The 20941-nt window shown below is 51.2% G+C and overlaps 1 protein-coding gene across 8 annotated transcripts; it reads right to left on the bottom strand.

Annotated features, from left to right (window-relative positions):
* Positions 1-1771: 1771 nt before the first annotated feature.
* Positions 1772-20840, bottom strand: Shisa7 (shisa family member 7). 8 transcript variants are annotated; one of them, XM_063274859.1, is made up of 6 exons: positions 20599-20840; positions 12284-13119; positions 10554-10687; positions 8185-8235; positions 7042-7191; positions 1772-6577 (listed from the first exon to the last, which is right to left on the bottom strand). In XM_063274859.1, exons 2-6 carry the CDS (start codon positions 12961-12963, stop codon positions 5937-5939), a joined length of 1656 nt encoding a protein of 551 aa, XP_063130929.1. In that variant the 5' UTR covers positions 12964-13119; positions 20599-20840; the 3' UTR covers positions 1772-5936. The 8 variants fall into 8 exon arrangements, with proteins under 8 accessions (XP_063130929.1, XP_017445242.1, NP_001138647.1 ...); XM_017589753.3 differs by having other exon boundaries at positions 10554-10708; positions 12284-12984; positions 20599-20836; NM_001145175.1 differs by having other exon boundaries at positions 10554-10708; positions 20599-20689.
* Positions 20841-20941: the final 101 nt, after the last annotated feature.

Below are 20941 nucleotides of genomic sequence, written 5' to 3'. Positions count from 1 at the left end.
TGCTTATCACAGCAAGAGAAGCCAACTAGAACATAATCCGATGCATTGGGTGAGAGGAAGGCAAAGGCAGGGCAAGAGCTCCACAGTTATCATTCAAACAGGTACCTCAAAGCATCCTACCTTCCTACTCCCCCTCTGAATAGCTTTCCTCAGAAGACATGCTGGTGTCAGGCTTGTTGGCATAGATAGGCCTGCCATTACAGCTAGTCAGAAGGATGACGTAATGGATTGAAAGTTCAAGGTCTGCTTGAGCTGAAGGGCAACTTCAAACCTTGTCTCAAAATAAAAAATATGATATTTTTATTTATTTATCCACTTATTTCTGATTTTTCCAGACAGGGTTTTCTGTGTAGGCTTGGTTGTCCTGGAACTTGTTTTGTAGACTAGGCTGATCTTGAACTCACAGAGATCCGCCAGTATCTGCTTCCTGAGTGCTGGGATTAAAGGCGCAGGCCACTACTGCCCAGCTAAAAAATATTTTTAAAAGAAAGCGGTGGTGGTGGTGGGGGAAAGCTGGAAATATAACTCACTGGTACAACACCTATTTAACATTCATGAGACCCTCCATTCAATCTTTACTACTGCGCACACAGGGACACATACACACAGTAGATAAATATAATATTACAAATTAAAGGAGTTAGACAGGTGGTGTTGGCGTTTCATCTAGGCTCCGCCCCACAATTACCTGGCAACAGTTAGGTGTGCCTGATTCACTACAAAAGGGGCTGCTCACCCCATCCTCTCTCTCTTGCTTTCTTGCTCTTGCCCCTACCCCGTCTCTCTCCACATTCTCATGGCTGGCCTGTACTCTACTCTCTCCCTCTGCCTTTCTCTGTCTCTACTTCTTCAACTCCCCTCCCCATGCTCTGAATAAACTCTATTCTATACTATACCATCATATGTCTGGTCCGTCACGGGGAAGGATGCCTCAGCATGGGCCCACAGAGGCACCCCTTTCCACATACCTGACTGTACACCCACCAAACATATTCCTTCTCTCTCCTCTTTCGTTTTATAAAACAACAGTTGGAGTAGTTGTTAAGAGCACTAGTTGATCTTGTAGAGGACCAAGTTTAATACTAAGCACCCACATAACTGTAACTCCAGTTCTAGGGAATCGGATGCCTTCTTCACGCACTAAGCATGTGGCACCAAGACATCCATGCAGGCAAAACACTCACGTACGTATGTGTATATCTATGTCTTTATATGTGTGTGTGTGTTGTCCTTGGTCATGGTCTCTTTGCAGCAATGGAAACCCTAACTAAATATATAATATTTAGAAATTTTAAAAAGGAAAGCAAAACCAAGAATTAAAATATCACATTAAAATGTCCCTTCTCTGACTCCTCATCTTCATGAATCATAAGACAAGGGGTATCTCTGAACCCTCAGGAAACATTTTTAAAAGATCTGCCCGCTGGGCTGGAGAGATGGCTCAGCAGTGAAGAGCACTGACTGCTCTTCCAGAGGTCCTGAGTTCAATTCCCAGCACCCACATGGTGGCTCACAACCATCTACAATGGTGTGTCTGAAGAGAGCTACAATGTACACATATACATAAAATAAATAATTCTTTAAAAAGAAGTTCCTCCCTGAGTTCGGTCCCCAGCTCCGAAAAATAGAAAGAAAAAAAAAAAAAAAAAAAGAAGTTCCTTCCCTGACAAATGTTAGTATGCCTTTGTACAAACCTATACCTCACTACACAGAAACAGGAGGTCCCCAATTTTCCAGTGAATAGGCAAGAAGAAAACCTTGAGACTGAAGATCAGGAAAACAGCTGTTTATTCCAAAACAAAAAACAACACTCTACCCCCAACCAAGTGCCAGCTCCTCTTGCTGTCCTCACCAGGAAGTTGAAGGTGAGTCCAGCACAGGGAGGAAGAGTGAGGAGGGGAGTAAGAATGGGGTTCAGAGGTGTGGAGGAACCTCTGGTGTGGCACTTTTGATCTTGTCTCTGACACCCCCTCTGCAGCCCCCAACCAGAAGGGGGCTTTCCTTCAGGGCAGCGCATGCCTTGTCCATGTGTGTTTGTGTTTACTGGGGAGCAGAGGGGAAGGGGAGGGGAAGACTCAGAAGGCTAAGTCCCCGCTCTGGAGCTCTGGAAGCATCGTGGTGATGGTGGGGGATGAGCAGAACAGGGCCTGCTGGCCCACCCTCAAGACCTCTCCCCACTATGGCTTTATTAAAATAAGAGGTCAAGACTCCAGGGTCAGGCAGGTGGAGGGCAGAGGCTGGGGTAAGGGCAGATCCCAGGAAGGAATTCAGGTTGGGGGAAAGAGGGAGGGAGAGAACGGGCAAACAAAAGCTGAAAGCTCCTGAACCCCTCCAATGCTGGGGGCTGAAAAAAGCTGTGTGTTCCGTGGGAGTGTTAAGCACGCTTAAAGGGAGGTCCTAGAATGGATGGGGAGCCCACAGAGCATCTATAGTTGGGAAACAGAAAACCTGGTGCTGGAGTTTAGGAAGATTGGTGGTAACCTCCTACTATCCTCAGCTTGGTGAGAGCCTGGCACCATCTATCCCATCTAGGCTCTGGGCAAGAAGGGATGGCCACAGAGGCCAATATTTGGTGGGGGAGGGAGGCATAAGAGGGAGAGGGCGGCCCAGAGGAGGGAGAAGAGCCCCCCTCCTTGCCTTAGGGGCTGGGAGGGGGGCATGTAGCCCTTTAATAGTGGGGAATGGCCGCCCCCCTGAAACATGGCTATATGTACAGAGAACTGGATGTGGCAGGGTAAGATTGTGCACTGGGTATTAGGGACTCCTTGAAGCCCCTGGGTACTCCCTGGAATGTTAGGGAAAGGGGCGAAGGAGCACCCTTGGCCTTTTCAGGTAAAGGTAGCAGGGGCCATTGCTCTCGGATATACCCAGCCCAGGACTAGGCCATCAGGTGGTTTATCAGCTGTGGCACCTCACACATCCTCTCTAAAGAGAGCTTGGTCCAAGCTAGCAAGTTCTGATCCTGGTTGGGACCAAGTACCAGGGATGGAGTTGGGTAGGGCAGTGATGCCATCTAAGGGCTGGGAAGCTCCCTCTCTGTTGCTGCTGTGGAGAGGTCACAGAGATGACCCTGTCACCGATCAGATGGCTGGGCAAGGGACAGTGGTAATCCAAGAAGAGTTTGGATGCACTCACCAGTGAGTGGAAGGAAGCTGGCCAAGGCCAAGTCTGTAGGTGAAGCTGATCCAGATATCTATTTGGATCAGGAATGAGGCAGTGACGATTAAGAAGGGCCAGAGTAGAGGGTGACATTATCAGAGGGAGATAGCTGGCTCCACCCCAGTCCATTGGAGGGAATGGGAAATGGCCTGTTGTGCTGGTTCCCCAGAGGACAATTGAAATACAGCTTGTCACAGCATTTGGACCCTAAGATGGTGGGTCCTGGCAGATGGCACACAATTGCCATGGGTCCTGGAAGATGAGGACACACAGTTTTACATGGATTCTGGGAGAGGATGGCACCATGGCTGAAGCGTACTCTGGGAAAAGATGACATTATTTGCTGTCATGGGTCCAAAAGGTGATGACAACTGTGGTTATGGTAGACTGGAGAGATGATATCACTGGATTTCAGAAATCCTAAGTCATGGAGACACTGGGGTTAAAGTGGGTCCTGGGGAATGAAGACACCATTGGCTATTATGGCTGCTTGGAGGTGATGGCACCATGGTAACAGTTAATCCCAATGAGTCATGATAGGTCATAATTGATGGGTCCAGGGAGGTGACAGAATGATGGTTTTCATGGATTCTCATTGAATATAGGATACTCGTGACATTATCAGATAGATCCTGGGATGTAACAACACAAGGACACCACAGTTGGAATGGATTTTATGAAGTGGTGACATCATAGCTGTGGTGGCTACTGAAACATGAAGACATGGTTAAAGTGGATCCTGGGAGGTGACACTGCAATTATAAGGAATTATGAGAAACACTGGCTCCATCAGTCCTAACAAGTCCTGGTAGAGAGGCATAATGGATTTTTGGAAAATGAGGACATCATTATCCATTGCACAGCCTGGGAGACAAGGACACCATGGTTGTACTGGCTCCTGAGAGGTAAGGACAGCATGGTTCTGATGGATCCTGGGAGATGGTGAGGACTGTATGGTTGAGATGGCTGGGAGATGATAAAGACCCCCCAGGCTGTGATGGATCCCAGGAGGTGATGAGGTGAGCATGTTGTGAAGGATTCTGGGAAGCGATGAGAACAAGCTTGTGGATCCTGGGACATCATGACAACATGTTGTTTGAACCCTGGGAGATGATAACACCATGGTTGGGAGGAATCTTGGGAGACAATGATGATACCATTAATGGTGATAATGCCTGGGAGATGATATGGTAGTTGAGGTGAGTCCTATGGAATCCTGGAAAATGACACAGTTAACATTGGACCCCGACTGCTATGCCATTATGAAAGGAGGACACTGGGTGTCAATGGTAATATCATTGGTAAGGTCAGCAGCACATTTACCCCAACCCTCCCCCTCCAGTAGAGATGGGGCCTCTATTGACAGAGTTGATATCTTTAGATATGGCAGAAAGAAGTGATGCCACCCTTTGGCTCACCTATGAGTCCTACGACTTTAGAAGCCTCATGGGTCAGAGTGGCTTTGGAGCTGAAGCTCATCCATGGGTGCCATCCCCAAGGACTCACTGCACAGGCCCAACGTTCCTTTAGAGGGGCTAGTAGACATCCTGTTGGCTATGTCCCTGGGGTCATGGGAAGAAGCCACGGACTTAGTTATAGGGAAGTAAGATAAGGACTCTGATGACATAATCATTATGCAATCACTACTATTGGTCATCTAGAGTGGGGACCACCTCTGAGATGGAAGCACTCTATGATGATGTCCACGCAATGGAGGGCATCATCACCAGCATCCTACAGACAGATCTCTGTCTTAGCATCCCTAGTGCCGACACCCTTCATATTATATCTCAGGACCGACTACTTTCTCTGGCCTCTTCCCAGGTGGTCTTGGGCTACACATGCCCAACTTTCTCACGACATGGCAGAGAAATAGAGGTGTCTCCTGGTGTCATTTCCAAGTGGGTGTTATCTGGTGGCCACACCACAGAAGGGCCTCACCCTGGAGAGGTCCCAGGAACAGGTGGTCATTATTGGTAATGACATCACATGAAGAGGCACGGTCCCTGTGATGGCGACATTGGGCAAGGCACCTATTCTGGTGATGGCATCACAGGAGGGAGGCAAAATCCCGTGACAGCATTGTGGAAAGGAGGCCTAATCTTTAGTGAGGACAAAATTGGCAGGGCATGGTACCCTGCAATGTGTCCCAGGAAAATGGCTTTGTCTGTTGTGGTGGCATCATGGAAAGGCGGCGGCATCTTCTCCACGGCAGAGAAACATGTTTCCCGTGATGATAATTGCAAGAGGCCTCGGCGCTCAGTCAGGATGATGTCAACAAGTCTCAAGAAGTGTGAGACTTATCTCCGTAGTGACACTTCAGGAAGAAATTTTTGTTTCTAGGGATGACAGGATGGGACAAGGCATTGTCTGTGGTGACATCACGGGAAAGGAGTCTCTGTGGTGATGCCATGCAAAATCGACATAACCTCTAGTGATGACCTCATAGGCAGGGCTCTTCCTCTGTGGTGACCTCATAGGAAGGAGGTTTAGTCCCTGCAATGACATCATAAAACACAGACATATTTGCTAGCAATGACCTCATGTACAGGCCTCCTTCCTCTGGGATGACATCATGGGAGGGAGGCCTTGGTTCAAATAGTGACAAAGTAGGAGGAGAGATCTCATCTACTGTAACATCCCAAAAGGAGGCGTGGTCTCCGGTCCAAGGGCCCATCTGGTCTCAGACCCTTGGTGTGTATGATAAGCCTGTGATGGAGATCTGGGCTGGAAGAAGGGGGCCTCGGAAGCCACAGCCCCCAGCACTTCACCCGGCCTCAGACAGTCACTTCGTTCTTGCTGGCAGTGCGCAGGTGCTGGGGCAAGTGGTGCCCAGGAATGAACTGCAGCTGCTCCAGGGTTCCCTGGCGCTGAAAGGGTGGCCTGCGGGCCAGTGTGCCCCCACCCCCGCCCGCATCAGACATCCAGGCTGGCTGAGGAGAGCCATGAAGGGCATGGTGATGGTGGGCATGCAGGCCTGATGGAGGCAACCCATGCAGGGGTGTGGGGGGGCCCCCAGGCCCCAGCAGCAGGTTGGAGTGTGAGGCAGCCAGGCTGGCCCGGGTGGTGGGATCTGGGGGCAGTGCAGGACTTCGTGGGGGTGACAGCAGGTGCTCGCGACTCTGGCGAAGCGCCTCCGGTGAGGATAGCAGCAGGTGTTCTTGAGACACCAGGCGCGCTCGAGGCAATGTGAACTCATAGCGGGAAGCTCGGCCGCCATCACCCAGCAGGTGCTCCTGGGACATAACCCGCCGGGGGTTGGGTGCCGGTGCCAGGCCCAGCTCCTCAGGGCCACCCCAGCCATCCATGCGGTAGCCACCTCCAGTGCCTGGCCGCCGGAGTGCATGCAAAGGCAGTGTTCCACGTGGCATCTCTAGATGTCTGCGCTTCAGGTAGGCTTCATCCAGATCTTTCTCAGCTGTGGACAAAAGACGGATCCCATGACAACCCAGAACCTTCCTCCTCTAACCTCCTTACTCAAACCCCAAGCAGCACCCAGGAGACCTGAAAGTTTGATCAACAAGAGTCACCAAGCTAAGCAGGACATGGTGGTTCACACCTGCCATCTCAATACTAGGGAAGCGGAAACAGGAAGGTCACCATAGGTTTGAGGTCAGTCTGGGCTACTGAGTTCCAGGACAATGTGGACCACAAAGCAAGACTCTGTCTCAGAAAAGTAAAATTAAACACAAATAAAACAAAAACAAAAGACCTTACCCAACCCAAAATATCTCTGGTAATACAGAACCAAGTAGGAAAAAAGCTGGTAGGAAGACTGAAACCTTTTGCACCTCCCCATCACCACCACCTGCTGTCCATGGTACTGAACGGAACCCCCCCTCCCCCCGGCCTTGGCTGTTTCCCTTCTACAGGCTTACTCACCCAGTCTCTTGAGGGAAGAGTATCGATTCAATTCTGATTTCACAGCCGCCTCATACGATGGGGGAAGATGAGAGAGGTTGTGGAAGGATCGAGAGCAGGACAGCGTAGAGTAGTGCAGGGAAGGGCTGGGCGGTGGCATAGCACGCCAGTCTGGCAGGGGGAAGACTCAGTCAGTGCAGCCCTCCTCCTTCAGACCCAGCCGTAACCCTTCTCCCTTAGACCCAAGGATCTAGAACCCAGCCCTCCTCTCTCAGACCCAGATGTCCAGACTATCCCCTCTTTCTTCAGACCCATGGATTCAGAGCCCAGCCCTCCTCCCTCAGACCCAGAGTCCCAGAGCCGCCTTCTCTCAGACCCAGGTGTCCAGACCGTAGCCCTCCTCCTTCAGACCCATGGACCAGAGCCCAGCCCTCCCCCTCAGACCCAGGGTTCCATACCCTTTCATTTTCAAGCGGGAAGGTCCAGATACCATCCCTCCCTCAGATACAGGAATCCAGATGTTACCCCTCCTCCCAGAGACTCAAGGTCCAGTTGATCTTTTCCCTTGTCTGTCAGACCCAGGAGCTTGGCCCCAGCCCTCTTTCCTCAGACTCCAGTCTATGCCACCCCCCCTCCCTTAGACCTAGAATTTCAGACCCCAGCCCTCCTCCCACAGCCACAGGGGTGAAAATCCCAGCCCTCCTTTTTCAACCACAGGGGTCCATGCTCTAACCATCCTCCCTTGGATCTAAGATTTCAGGCTCCAGCCCTCCTCCTTCAGAGGTCTAGGGTTTGGGGAGGTGAGGATTTGGAGTTCTAGCCTGTGAAAGCGTCAACCTTTAGGAGCCCCTCCTTTCCCATCACAATGGACAGGATTGTGGTTGAGGATGAAATCCCATTCCAGGTTGGGGACTGCTGGCATTTGTCAGCGCCCACTGAATCCTGGCCTCAGCTGGGGATGCATCTTCCCAAAACTTGACAGGAAGGAGATCCACCACTTCCGGTGTCCTTTCGAGGACACTGCAGCTGCCTTGGTGGGGCCAGCCCCATGTGAGCACCGGCTCACGGGGGTCTGACTGGGGCTCCACCCAGCACCGGGCTGGGGCGGCCCACAGTGGGGCCCGAGGACCCCCGACTCCCAGGGCGCCTCGGCCCTCAGCGTACCCAGTGTGGCGGCGCGGTGCTTGGGACTGTTGACGTTGTAGTGCAGGTTATCTGAGGGACCGAGAAGGGAGGTGACGTCACTGTCATCGCCATCCCAGCTGGCACTCCTGCCCGGAAGTGTGTCATTTCTGGTTCTCAGTTCAGTACAGCCCCCACCCCCTCATTAGGACTCCACAGATTGACTTATTCTATTGATCCCTTTGGGAAGACAGGATGGGTGCTCATGATCATGGTTGGGGAGTGAGATGTCCCTCTTCTACATTCACCCAATACCCCAGCCAGAAGTCTGATGGTCTCCAAACCACTTCTTTCCCTTTTGCCATTCAAGCCTGGTGGCCCATCCCCACATCTCTGCCTTGCCTGGCACCCTCCCTCTGAATCACCAGATACGCCTTTTTTTTTTTTTTTTTTTTTAACTATCTTCCCAATCCACATTAAGGTGAGAAGCCAATCACAGTGGTTGCTCCTCCCCCAACACTCAGAAGATGCCTTCCATGGGTACAGGAAAAAATGGAACATGGAGGTGGTGTCTGAGGCTTGCCACAGGGCCTTTGCACATTCTGCAATGCTGGTCTCAATGCCTTGAATCTCTTCCTTTCCCTATTTGAATGAAATCTCCCTCAGGATCTAGCTTGAGGCTTCACACAGTGAATCATGCCTGCAACCCCTGCACATGGGAGGCTGAGGCAGGTGGATCTCTGAGTTTCAGGCCAGCCTGGTTTACAAAGTGAGTTCCAGGACAGCCAGGGCTACACAGAGAAACTCTGTCTTGGAAAGAAAGGAAAGAAAGAAAGAGAGAGAGAGAGAGAGACAGACTAAAGCCTGACACTGTGGCACATGTCTGTAATCTCTAGTGCTGGAGAGATATAGGAAGGAGTTCAGCACTGCAAGCTCAGCTACACTGTTTGAAGCGCCAGCTTGGACTATCGAGACCTTATCTGAAAACAAAACCAAAAACCAAGCCAAATCTCACAAAGACCTAGTTTGAATGTCCCCTCATTATCGACATTGAAAATCAGCTCCTCCATCCACCCCTGACCCAGTTCAGGCCTTTTTCTATTACTGCATGGGCCTCCGGAACCTCTTTCTTTTTTCTTTCTTTCTTTCTTTCTTTCTTTCTTTCTTTCTTTCTTTCTTTTCTTTTCTTTTTTTTTTTTTTTGGAGGAACCTCTTTCTTAACATAGCTTGTAGATTCTAGAACATGGGATTTTTGTTTGTTTATTTGCTTTTTGTTTTGTTTCTTGTTGTTGTTGATGGTGGTGTTTTTTGTTTGTTTGTTTGTTTGTTTGTTTCTGGATCCTCGGTGTGTACTGGCTGGCCTGGAATTCACAGAGATCTGCCTTCCTCTGCCACTCGAGTGCTGGGGGTTAGGGACACAGGCCACCAGGCTTCCTTCCTATCTTTTGCCAGGCTAGAGATAGAACACAGGTTCTATGCATGTTAGATAAGCACCCTAACATTAAACTGCACCTCAAGGCCCTTACTGTTGGATTCTAGGCAAGTGGACCCACGAGCTCCACCTCCAGCTCCTCACGGGTGAATTTACCCCTGCACTGCATCTCTACCCCTTGGATTTTTCTTCCTTCCTTCCTTCCTTCCTTCCTTCCTTCCTTCCTTCCTTCCTTCTTTCTCCTCTTCCTCTTCCTCCTCCTCCTCCTCCTGTTTTTTTGAGACAGGGTTTCTTTGTGTGGCCCTGGCTGTCTTGGAGCTCTATAGACCAGGCTGGTCTTGAACTCATAGATCTGCCTGCCTCTGCCTCCTGACTGGTGGAATTAAACTTGTGAGCTCCTACTGCCCAGGATCCCTGGTTTTCTGGGACAGGATCTCGATATTTAACTCAGGCTGGTCTCCAACTCTTGATCCTCCTACCTCAGCCTTCATTCAGAATTTTGGGATTATAGCTGTGTGGGTCAACATCTATCTATCTTCTATTCATGTCTGTCTGCTCCCTGCTCAAAGCACCTCAATGATTTCCCATTGACTTCGGGACGGAGAACCTGAGTTTAGCCTGAAGAAGTTTAGAACTCCAATCTGTCTGTGGTCTCAGGTCTGAGAGCCTCATGAGCTCTTCTTCAGCCATCCAGAGTTCCTGCAGCTGAAGCTACTCCTGTCTCTGGGAAAAGCACCCCCACACCACTCCCCCATTTCCTGGCTCAAATAAGACCAGAACTTTTCCTGTCTACTAGGACCTTGGGAAGTTCTCTTAGGATGAGCAGGATGCATGTTGAAAGAATAAACATTCACAGCTGATGAATGGAGACTGGAGTGGGGCCAAGGCATCAGGGTTGGGGAGTGTCACATGAGTAGGACAGAGCCACAGGAATGAGGGCATGACCAGAGATGAGGTTCCCTCTTTCTCTTGCACTCACCAAGGTTGGAGGGCTTCATGGTGTTGTAAAGGTTCTTGGGCGTCCTAGGGGCCATGCTCTCTGGGCCTCCCAGCCCTGGGGTCAGAGAACTGCTTCTGGCCCGGTCCGGGCGGGTTGCAGGTCCTGCTTGATGCCTGAGAATATCCACCAGAGCTCTAAAAACGGCAGATGGATGGGTGGGTAGTCAAGGACTGGGATGGGAGGGAGATGGGTAAGGATCCAGGACTCTTTGTCTATCCCTCTCCTCTTCTTTAGGGCATCCACAGTGTAGAGACACGGTCCACTTTTGACTATGCACCTTCTAATGTCAACCTTTCTAGGCCACATTTCTTGCTTGATGAATTCCTTCAGGAACCCCTCCTGTGGTCCTTCCACAGCTGCCTGGGTGGCCATGCCCCACCGTGAACTAAGACATTATTATTCCTTGGGTAGCCTTTCTGGTTACACTAAAAGATGCCCTACTTGTTCACTTAGGCAGACCTTTCTGAACTTTTTCCTTCTTGCAATCTTTCACAACAGACCTCCTGAATACATCTCCGATCAGGTCACTGCTCAGCACGTTTCCCACCTGGAAATCACGGGCACTCTCTCCTGGTCTGCTGCTGTAGTCTTTACCTCTTGTCTGCCCTCATACACAGCCTCCCAGGCGTCTCACTGGGTTATATCTATCTCTAGTGGCTCTTCATAACACACAGGAAAAAAAAAATGCAGGCCCTGCCTGCTCCTCCTCAGAACAGGATGTCTCCCTGATGTTGCAGTTTCCCTCTTCCTGGAGTGCCTGGAACGACCCTCAGACAGATACCTGAATGGCTCTGCCTTTTATTTCCTCCAGGATCATGCTCAGACAGACTTTGATCTTCAACTAAATCCCTCAACTAAACTTTCAGCTAAATCCCTCCCTGAACCAACACTCCTTCTCATAACTTTTTACATTGGTTTGTTTTCTTCACAGCACTTATCAATATCTAGAGTTATGCTACATATAAGCTTGCTGGAGCTACCACAGATATTTAATGACCACTTATTCGGCTATGACTCTACATGAATCAGCTCAGTTAATCTCCTTTACAGTTCAAATAAACGGAGGTCTATTCTTAGCCCTACTGTCTATGCAGGGAAGCAGAGGCACAGAGGTTAAGAAAGGTGCCCAGCGGGGTTGGGGACTTGGCTCAGTGGTAGAGCGCTTGCCTAGCAAGCGCAAGGCCCTGGGTTCGGTCCCCAGCTCCGAAAAAAAAAAAAAAAAAAAAAAAAGGTGTTCAGCGTCACACAGATCACAGGCAGAATCCTTGGACTTAGGAAACAGGCTTATCCAGAAAGGCGGGACTTTTGTTCCATTCTGTATCCCTAGCCCCTGGCCCACAGAAGTACTTAAGAAATACTGATCGAATGAATGAACTCTCCATACCAATTCTTTTCTACAGCCAGGTCCTTTTATCCGCTTCTGTCATGGAGCTCCAGTTATTTCCCACCACTCGCTTGGACCTCAGCCATCCGTGTAGCCACACACCAACAGGCTCCACGTTCCAATGCGCAGGCCCCGCCCCCGCCAAGCCACTCATATTGCCCAGAACACACCCCAAAGCCAGTAGTCGTACCTCTCAACGTAAGCCCTGCCCCTTAATCAGTTGCTCCACCTCCCAGCATCAAGGAACCGCCTCCTTCGGATTGTCTGTTTCCCAGTGCCCAGCTCCAGGCTCCCTCTTGTCCCTCCAGTCCCAGCGCACACTTACCTGGGCACGTTGATCTCCCGGTGCGCCCTGGGCGCACGTGACGCCTTGCTGAAGGCCACTTTGGCACCGACGCCCACCGCCAGAGCGAAACTGATGACTCCGCACACCACGTAGGCTGTGCTGCCCCCTGGGCCCTCTCCCCCACGACCCCCAGCGCCCCCGGCCCTGCCCCCTTCCAGCCACCCTGCCTGGCCTGGCCCTGGCCCCCCACCCGCACCCCCAGCGCCCCCGGCGCCTCCAGCCAGCGGCGGGGGCGTGGTGGCCCAGCGTGGTGTGTCGTAGTTGGAGCAGGAGGCCTGCGCCAGGCGCATGTGGCGGTGCTCGCAGCAGAAACGGTAGTGGCAGGTGCCACAGCAGAAGCGGTAGGAGCCGGTGCTGCAGTTGAAGGTGGCGTCGTACTGGCCCATGACATCGTAGTAGCCATGGCAGAGCTCGGCCGGAGGGGGCGCCCGTGCCGCTGCACCCGTGCCACCCGCGGGGCTGGTCTTGGTGGCGTTGGCGTTGGCGCCCGCTGCGCTCCCGCCGCCCGCCAGAGCCCCGGTCAGGCGCCGCAGGTGCGCGAGTAGCGCGGGCAGCGGGCCCGGGGCCACGGCGCTTGTGTCGTTGGATGGGCGCGCCCCCACCGGGCCCGCGGTGGAGGCTAGCAGCGCGACGGTCCCGATCAACAGCAGGGCCGGCATGGTGCACACCGGGACGCCAGGCTGCGGATCCCGGAGCCGAATTGCAGCGGTGGGAGGGGAGGGCAAAGGGAGCGACGAGAGAAGGGCTCAGCAGGAGAAAAGAAAGAATTAGCGGGGACGGAGGAGGGGCGTACAGAAGTTTTTACGAAGGGAGGACTTGACAGAGAAGGAAGGTGTTAAGGCAGAAGGTGGAAAGGGGAATTGAGGAAGATGTGTGTGTGGGGGGTGAGCCGCAGCCAGAGACCCGAGGAGCCCAGGAAGGAGGGAAAGAGGAGGGAGGGAAGGGAGGAAGAGGAAGAAGGAAGAAAGGAGGGATAGGGAAGAAAGATGTGGGGTGTAGTAGGAGAGGCAGGAGAAGAAGGGAGAGAAGAGAAGGAGGAGGAGAGAGGGAGAGAGAGAGAGAGAGAGAGAGAGAGAGAGAGAGAGAGAGAGAGAGAGAGAGAGAGAGAATATGAATTAGTTGAGAGCTAGCCATGAAGGTCGTGCCCTGCTGTCAACATAGGTGCAGGGATACTGATACTGACATGGGAATCATCAAACATTTTTGTCCTATGCACCTGTAGAGCAGCTGACAGACATGCAGATGATGCCTGTGTGTGACAACCTAAGATGCCTCCCGGTACTGCCTAAAACACACACACACACACACACACACACACACACACACACACACACACACAAAACGAAGCAGCAACAACAAAACAACAAGCCAGGCACCGTGACACACGCCTGTAATCCTAGCATGTGAAGGTGGAGGCAGGAGGATTGTCTCAAGTTTTAGGCCAACTTGAGGCATATAAATGAATTCCAGGACAGCCAAAGATACATCGGGAGAGCAACAGACAGGAAAGTTCTCTTGATGGTGGGGATACAGTATAGTTAAGAACTACAGGCTTAAAGCTGTTTGGTTTACAATTCTCAAAAGGTGTCCTATCTTGTACACACACACACACACACACACACACACACACACACACACACACACACACACAAAGTGTCACTGCTGTTCACAGTTTTGGAAGAAACATATTTGATGTGGGGGTGATGAGATGAGAAATGGGACTGGGTAGGTGGGTCAGAAGGGCAGGCTTTCTAGCTGTCTCCATGGCAACTGTCCAGGCAGGTCAAGAACAGGCCAGTGTGGGCAGGAGAAGATATGGGGGTGGACAGACAGCCTGGCTGGGACCCGGGAGAGCGGAACCCTCCTCTTCCCCAAAGGATAAATCGTTCTGAACCGGGTCTTACAAGCAGAGGCAGACTCAAGGTGTTTCCTCTCAGAGGCTCCCCCTCTTCTCAAAGGGCATCTTGACAAGGCCCAGAGAGACAGCTGTTCAGAGGCTTGGTGCAAAGGCTGTGCCCAGTGTGTAAGGCAAGACTCCTTCTGGAAGCAACCCTTGGGGTGTCAGGAACATCAAGAATGCAGCCTTGAATAAACCCACAGATTCCTGTGGGTCTGAGGTGGACCTTCCAGGGAGAGGACGGAGGTGCTAGACAAAAATGTCACATGTGTTTCAGACTGCTGAGGAGAAACATTGAGTAGTGACAGTCATAGGGATCTAACACAGCAGAGGAGGAGGGAGGGGGGTTGGGATGTATTCAAGTAAATATTTTTAGGTGATTTTATAATTTGTTCTGTCCACTGTGCACACGTGTGTGTGTGTGTGTGTGTGTGTGTGTGTGTGTGTGTGTGTGCGTGTGTGTGTGTGTGTGTGAGAGAGAGAGAGAGAGAGAGAGAGAGAGAGAGAGACAACCCAAGTGCTAGAAAGCTGAAGTAGGGAGATAGCTTTTGGATGCTGGGGTTCCCCAAGATGTGGCTCTACCTCTTAAAACATGGAATCTCAACATTTTTTTTTTAAAAAAAAAAAAACAGAGTCTCATTCTGTAATCCTGTAACTGGGCTGTAACTCACTATTTAACCCAGGTTAGTTTCAAATGGATGAGTGATTGAATCTCCTGCTTCAGCTTCCCAAGTTACAGGTGTATGGATTCTCTCTCTCTCTCTCTCTCTCTCTCTCTCTCTCTCTCTCTCTCCCTTCCTCCCTTCCTCCCTTCCTCCTTTCTTCCCTCCTCTGTCTGTCTTTTCCTTCCCCCTTCCTTCCATCCCCCTCTCTCTTCCTATGCCCCTTTCTTTACTTTTTGCTTGGCTTTACTGTAATAAAGTCCATTGAACCCATGTTGGCACCAAATTCACTGTGTAACTAAGACTGGCACTGAACTCTGTCTCTACCTCCCGAGTGTACATTCACACTTAGCCTTCAGCTTTCCCTTTTGGCCCTAGGTTAGACCCCTGCTGAGAACTCCAGCTTAGGCTATTTCACTGCTCACTAGGAGCCTGCACATCAGGTATTTAAAGGACACCTTGGAAGTGGGCTTGGCTCACATGGAGACTTTGATGGTGCACAAAAAAATTAAAATCAGATACGGTAGCATAGGTTTGTTACCCTTGTCTGCTTGAGATGCTGAGGCAGGAAGATCACAAGCTCAAGACCCAGCCAAGTATACAGTGAGTTCAAAGCCAGCCCAGTCAGCTTAGCAAGAAAGACTGACTGACAAAGAGAGCCAGACATGTAGCTCAGTGGGAGAGCATTTGCATAGCATGCATGAGGCTGAGGGTTTCATCTCCAGAACCACATACAAATTAATTGTTACCATAGGAACCAGCAATTCCACTCCTTTGTGTTTACTCCCAAAGATCTATATACATATGACCACAAGAATGCATGAACGAAAGTAACTCTATATATAATTGATTAAAAGCAGAAAATGGTTCAGATTTTGGTAAACAGATGAACAGGTCAACAAATGTGGTGATCCACACATCGAACTACGACTCAGCCTTGAGGAGGAATCACGTTGATACTATGAAGGCTACAACATGGGTGAAGCTTAAGGACATTGTTCTAAGAGGAAGAAGCCAGACATAAACACTACACAGTATATGATCTCACTTATATGAAAGACCTGCAGGAATCAGAGCCATGAAGACAGAAATCCTATTTATTATTAATATCTTGTAGCTGGAAGAATACGGAAGTGATGGGTTCATACATAGAGGGCTTTGTTTCAGAGTGACGAGAATGTTCTAGAACTAGAGCAGGCAAGATGGCTCAGTGGGTAAGGGTGCTTGCTCTATCGGATTCCCTGGGTTCCAGATGGTAGATATTGAAAAACTGATTCCCCAAACTTGTCTTCTCATCTTTGTATGTGAACCATGGCATGTATACACACATGCACGCACGCACGCACGCACGCACGCATGCAGGTAGCAGAATTTTAGCAAAGCCATTGTTTCTGGCATTAACTTGGAGCAATGGCTCTTAGGCTTTGAAGTAACCTTTTGTAAATAGTCAGTGGTTGTTATCTGAGAGTTGTTCCTTTGAAGGGTTCTCAGAGCCTTTGCATAACTTAGTCCTGGCAAACCAGGAAGTCTCTTATGGCTGGGAATAGCTTAGGTAATGGTTCCTTCAGACAGTACCTAGATCAGTAAGTGGTTTTGCCATGCAGAAACTGACTTGCTAAAGGTGCCCTTTGTGTAACAATAAAGAAACCCTGCAAAATGGTTCAGGGTTTGGTCCTTGAAAAGGACCTTAGGCAGCTAAGAAGCCTAAATTCATCCTGCCCCATCTCACTTTCTCTGATCAATCATCCTGAGTAACATACCCAACACATCAACACACACACACACACACACACACACACACACACACACACACACACACTCTTAAAGTAAAAGAATGTTCTGGAACTAGATAGATATCATGACACAACCTAGGGACGATGCCAGACACTAAAATGGCTAAGTGTAAATTTTATCTGTGTTTTACCAGAATTTTTCAAACTTTATTTTTGAGACACTGTCACACTATCTGAAGCCTTGGCTGGTCTGGAACTTATTCTGTAGTCTCTTATAGAGATCTGCCTGCCTCTGCCTCCTAAGTGCTGGGATTAAAGGTGTGGGCCACCAAGTCCAACCATGCTTTACCACAGGTCTTTTTAAAACGGAGGCAGTCTCAGTGGCTCCCACTTCTCCTCCCAGCATTTGGGAGGCAGAGGCAGGAGGGGCGAGCATTTAGAGTCATTCTTAGCTACATAGCAAGCACAAGCTTAATCCTGACGACAAGAGACCCTGTCTTTAAAACAGAACAAAACAAAACCAGCAAACAGAAGTAGGCAGATGACATCACAGCTTCCCTGTTCAGACCATGTCTTGGCCTCACTAACGCTAATCTTTGCTCTACCCAGAATGCTGTTGAGTGCCACTCTTTCTTTCCTTTTTCTCTAGGCCAGTGGTTTTCAGCCTTCCTTATGCTGGGACACTTAAAAAAGTTCCTCATGTTGTGGTGACCCATCACCCAACAGTAAAATTATTTCTATTGCCACTTTTTTAGAAAAAAGATTTATATATGCATGTTCAAAGACCAGAAGAGGCATCAGATCTCATTATAAATGTTTGCTAGGATTTAAACTCAGGACCTCTGAAAGAGCAGCCAGTGCTCTCAACCTCTGAGCCATCTCTCCAGCCCTGCTTTTTAACTGTAATGTTGTAAACATGTCTGCGCTTTCCAATTGTCTTAGGTGACCCACAAAAGACTTGAGACCCACAGATTGAGAGCCATCCCTTGGAACCTTTTTGAGGTCATGCCCAAGAACTCTCTTCTTTCCTTCCCTTGGCAATTGCTGCTGCCTTGTTTGGCAGATTTCAGCTTGGCAGTCCTCCACCCCCTCCTTCATCACCTATAATCTTGACAAGCCACAAAGCAGCCCCTGACCGTTGGGGTTCCCTGCCCTGCTGCATTTCTTCTGACGCTCTCGTATGTTTGTCACAGGATGCACACACACTGTCTTGCTGTGTGCCTTTCAATGCTTAGACTAGAACTAGAATGTGCATGGAGGCGAATGATTTGAGCTACATCGTTGCTGCCTCTCCACGGCACTCAGAACCATCGTGTGATGCATGTAAACGCACAGGAAAACGTTTACATCTTGGAAAATGCTGAAGCAAATACGAGAGGTGGATTTTCATATCTGCCCAACCCTCAGATGAGAACAAAATTCTAAGGGGTCCTATGCTCCACGGTGATCAAACTTGGGCTAGGTTGTGACAAGGGAGGTGAGACACTTAGAGAGCCAGCTCTTCTGAGGGTAGCAGGCATAGCCATATAGATCCCTTCATTCTTTGAGTACTGACATGTACAGTGGGAAGCCATCTGTGCTGATGGGGCGGAAGGCAGCTGTCTCCCTTGCTCAAAGGCTGTGAGTTGACAGAGGACAACCATCTGCAGATGTAGCAGCCAGTGCAGACACTGGAGACAAGGCGACCCGTTCTGTTTCTCTCAAACAAGACTGCTCAGACCACAGACCACAGGGCGCCTAAGCTGCAGCCCCAAAGCAAGGACACTCAGTGTCAGCCTTGTGATGTGCCTATACACATTTCAGAGCATGTGTGTGAGTGCATGAGTGCTCACATACACATATCACTCTACACGAACATACAAACATTTGTACATATTTTAAACATCACTGTCCAAGGCTTATATGTTAAGTCACACGAGAAACATTGTATCTCTCTACCAGCTCCCTGCACTGGGCTGGCGGGCAGCAGGCGTCCACGTTCATCCTAGCTCTGTCATGCAGCCATATAGGTGCAAGCACACTCTGGCCCAGCTGCGCAGAATCTGCAACTGGCTTGTGAGAACTCCTGCCCCGCCCCCATCCCCGCCCCATCCCCTACTCCGCCCCATCCCTACACCGCCCCCGACCTCTAGTTCTCACTCACAAGGCAATGTCCTCCTCCACAGCCAGAGCGGGTGGGTGGGAAAGGAGGCCCAAAACCCCGGTTCTTCCTTTGGTTGCACCTTGCTTGGTTCTCAAATCCAGTTCAGGACTTGAGTGACACAAGGTGGTTACAAAGAAAAGGAGCCAGGCTCGGAAAAGGAAGCCCCCAACAAGTCTTATCCCATTCCTGCCAGCTGGGGGTGGAGAATGCTGGCTAGGATGTCAGAAGTGGGCTGGGCTGGGTGGATCTGAATGCCTCCGGAGGGTCCTTGCAGAGAACAGCAGCAGGTGGGGGGAGGCGTGGTGAGGGTGCCGGAGAAGCGGAGAAGCGAGAAAGGGACAGAGGAACAGGATCCAGGAAAAGGGGAATGCAGACGCAAACAGGAAGACAGAGATAATCAGCCAGGAAAGAGATACAAACCCACAGAAGGTGGTACCGGAAGGATGGGTAGTGATGAAAAGTAGACAAAGACAGACAGAGAGAGACAGAGACAGAGAGACACACAGAGAGACACACAGAGAGAAACAGAGGCCTTGGGATTAGGAGGGGAAGTAAAAGAGAGTGAGAGAAGTGAGACCTAGAGATGGGGAGGGCACAACCAATAAAGGACCTGAGCCTCTAAAATGGCCCGAGTGGGGTCTGTAGGGGGCGGCTGCGGAGGTGGTGGTGGTGGTGCGCAGATCAAGGAAGGGGTTAGGAGCATGTGGAAGGGGTTCCTAGGAGTCTCAGGGATTAGAAAGATGACTTGAGGTAGGAATGCGGAAAGCAGGCAAGATTGGGGACCTGTAGAAGAAGGGAGAGGAGAGGAGCGGGTCCGGGCTACGGTAGCACTGGGGAAAGATCCCCCAAATCCTTGCTAGGGGTAGAGCGGATATCACATGCAGCGGTACTTTGTCTGGGCTGTCAGGGGTCCCTGCCTAAAGACTCTGTCCACCTTCTTCTCAGGACCCGTGCCTACGTCCAGCCGGCTTTTCTCTTTCTAACCTGGCTCTGCCGTCGGGTCCCTGTGTCTGATCCTCTGCATCTCTGCGTCTGTCTAGGACTCTGTCCCGATCTCTCTGGGCCCTCCATCCCCAACCTCCCCCGCCTGGATCTGTATCCTCCTTGTAATTTCCACACCCAGTTCCTCTGTCAGGGGCTCTCTCAATCTCTGCATGTTTGTCCAAGGAACTCGGTCCCTTCTAAGTGTCTCATCCTCATCACTGCACTGTCCCCCGCCCTTTGAGCCCCTCACTCTTGAGCAGGGTGGGTGGGGGGCGCTGCGGAGGGAGCTGTGTGTTCCCGGCGCAAAATAGACTCCCGTTGCCATGGCGACGCGAGCGCGGCCTCGAGACGCAGGCTTCGGGCTGGGTGTGCGGAGGGGACACCTGGATCCGGAAGGCGGGGGCCGGGGCTCCGACGCCCGTGTCCCAAGGGGCTCCGGAGGATGGCTGGGACTCCTAGGTCCCCGGGGAGGGTGTACTGGGCTAGGTGACTGGTGCCAGGCCTTTTGGGAGGGGGCTGGGCTGCTAGGATCCGCGGCGGCAGTGGGTGAGTTTGATTGTCAATGGGGTTGGACTGGTCCTTGCATCTCTGGCGGACACAGGATGCCTTCAAAGGTCCCCAAGGCTGGGGAAGGAGTCTGCGAATCTCGGGTGAGGGTTTGACGCGGTGGAGGCGGAGGGGCGTCTGTAGGTAGAGTTTGAACACTCTGATCTCCAAGGGGCTGCAGAATTCTGCGTCTTGGGCGAGTAAGGACCACGGAGCAGCAACTATCCATCCCATCTGTCCATCCATTTACATACTTGTCCATTCCTCCCCATTCCTCTTTTCCCCCGTGCCTCAGTTTATCCCTCCTCACCAGGTACGGATGCGCTCACCTCACTTTCCGGATGCGGGACCTTCAGGGAATCGGGGGTGGCAGCGTGGGGGCCAGCCAGGGTAGGCAGCGCGAGCGCGTGTCTGCCAGCCAGCGGGGCTGGGCGCGCGCGCGCTGATGGGGGTGGGGGCGGCAGGCTGCGTGGCGGGGACCCTGGCCGGCAGTTCTTTCTTGTGCAGATGCGCACCGGCACCCAGTGCAGATGTGGCCGCCGCTAGCCCTCGCCTGTGTCTCGCGCCGGCTTGGAGCTTGGAAGAGGCGCCTCCCCCACCCCACTTGCAGAAGACCCCACTTTCTTCCTCCCACAGACCCCTGTAGCCCCCGTGATGCCCCCCAAACCCAAT

Source organism: Rattus norvegicus, chromosome 1, assembly GCF_036323735.1.
Source record: "Rattus norvegicus strain BN/NHsdMcwi chromosome 1, GRCr8, whole genome shotgun sequence".
Taxonomy (NCBI): domain Eukaryota; kingdom Metazoa; phylum Chordata; class Mammalia; order Rodentia; family Muridae; genus Rattus; species Rattus norvegicus.
Note: the sequence above shows the minus strand (reverse complement) of the source record. Positions and strands in the feature narration are given on the sequence as shown.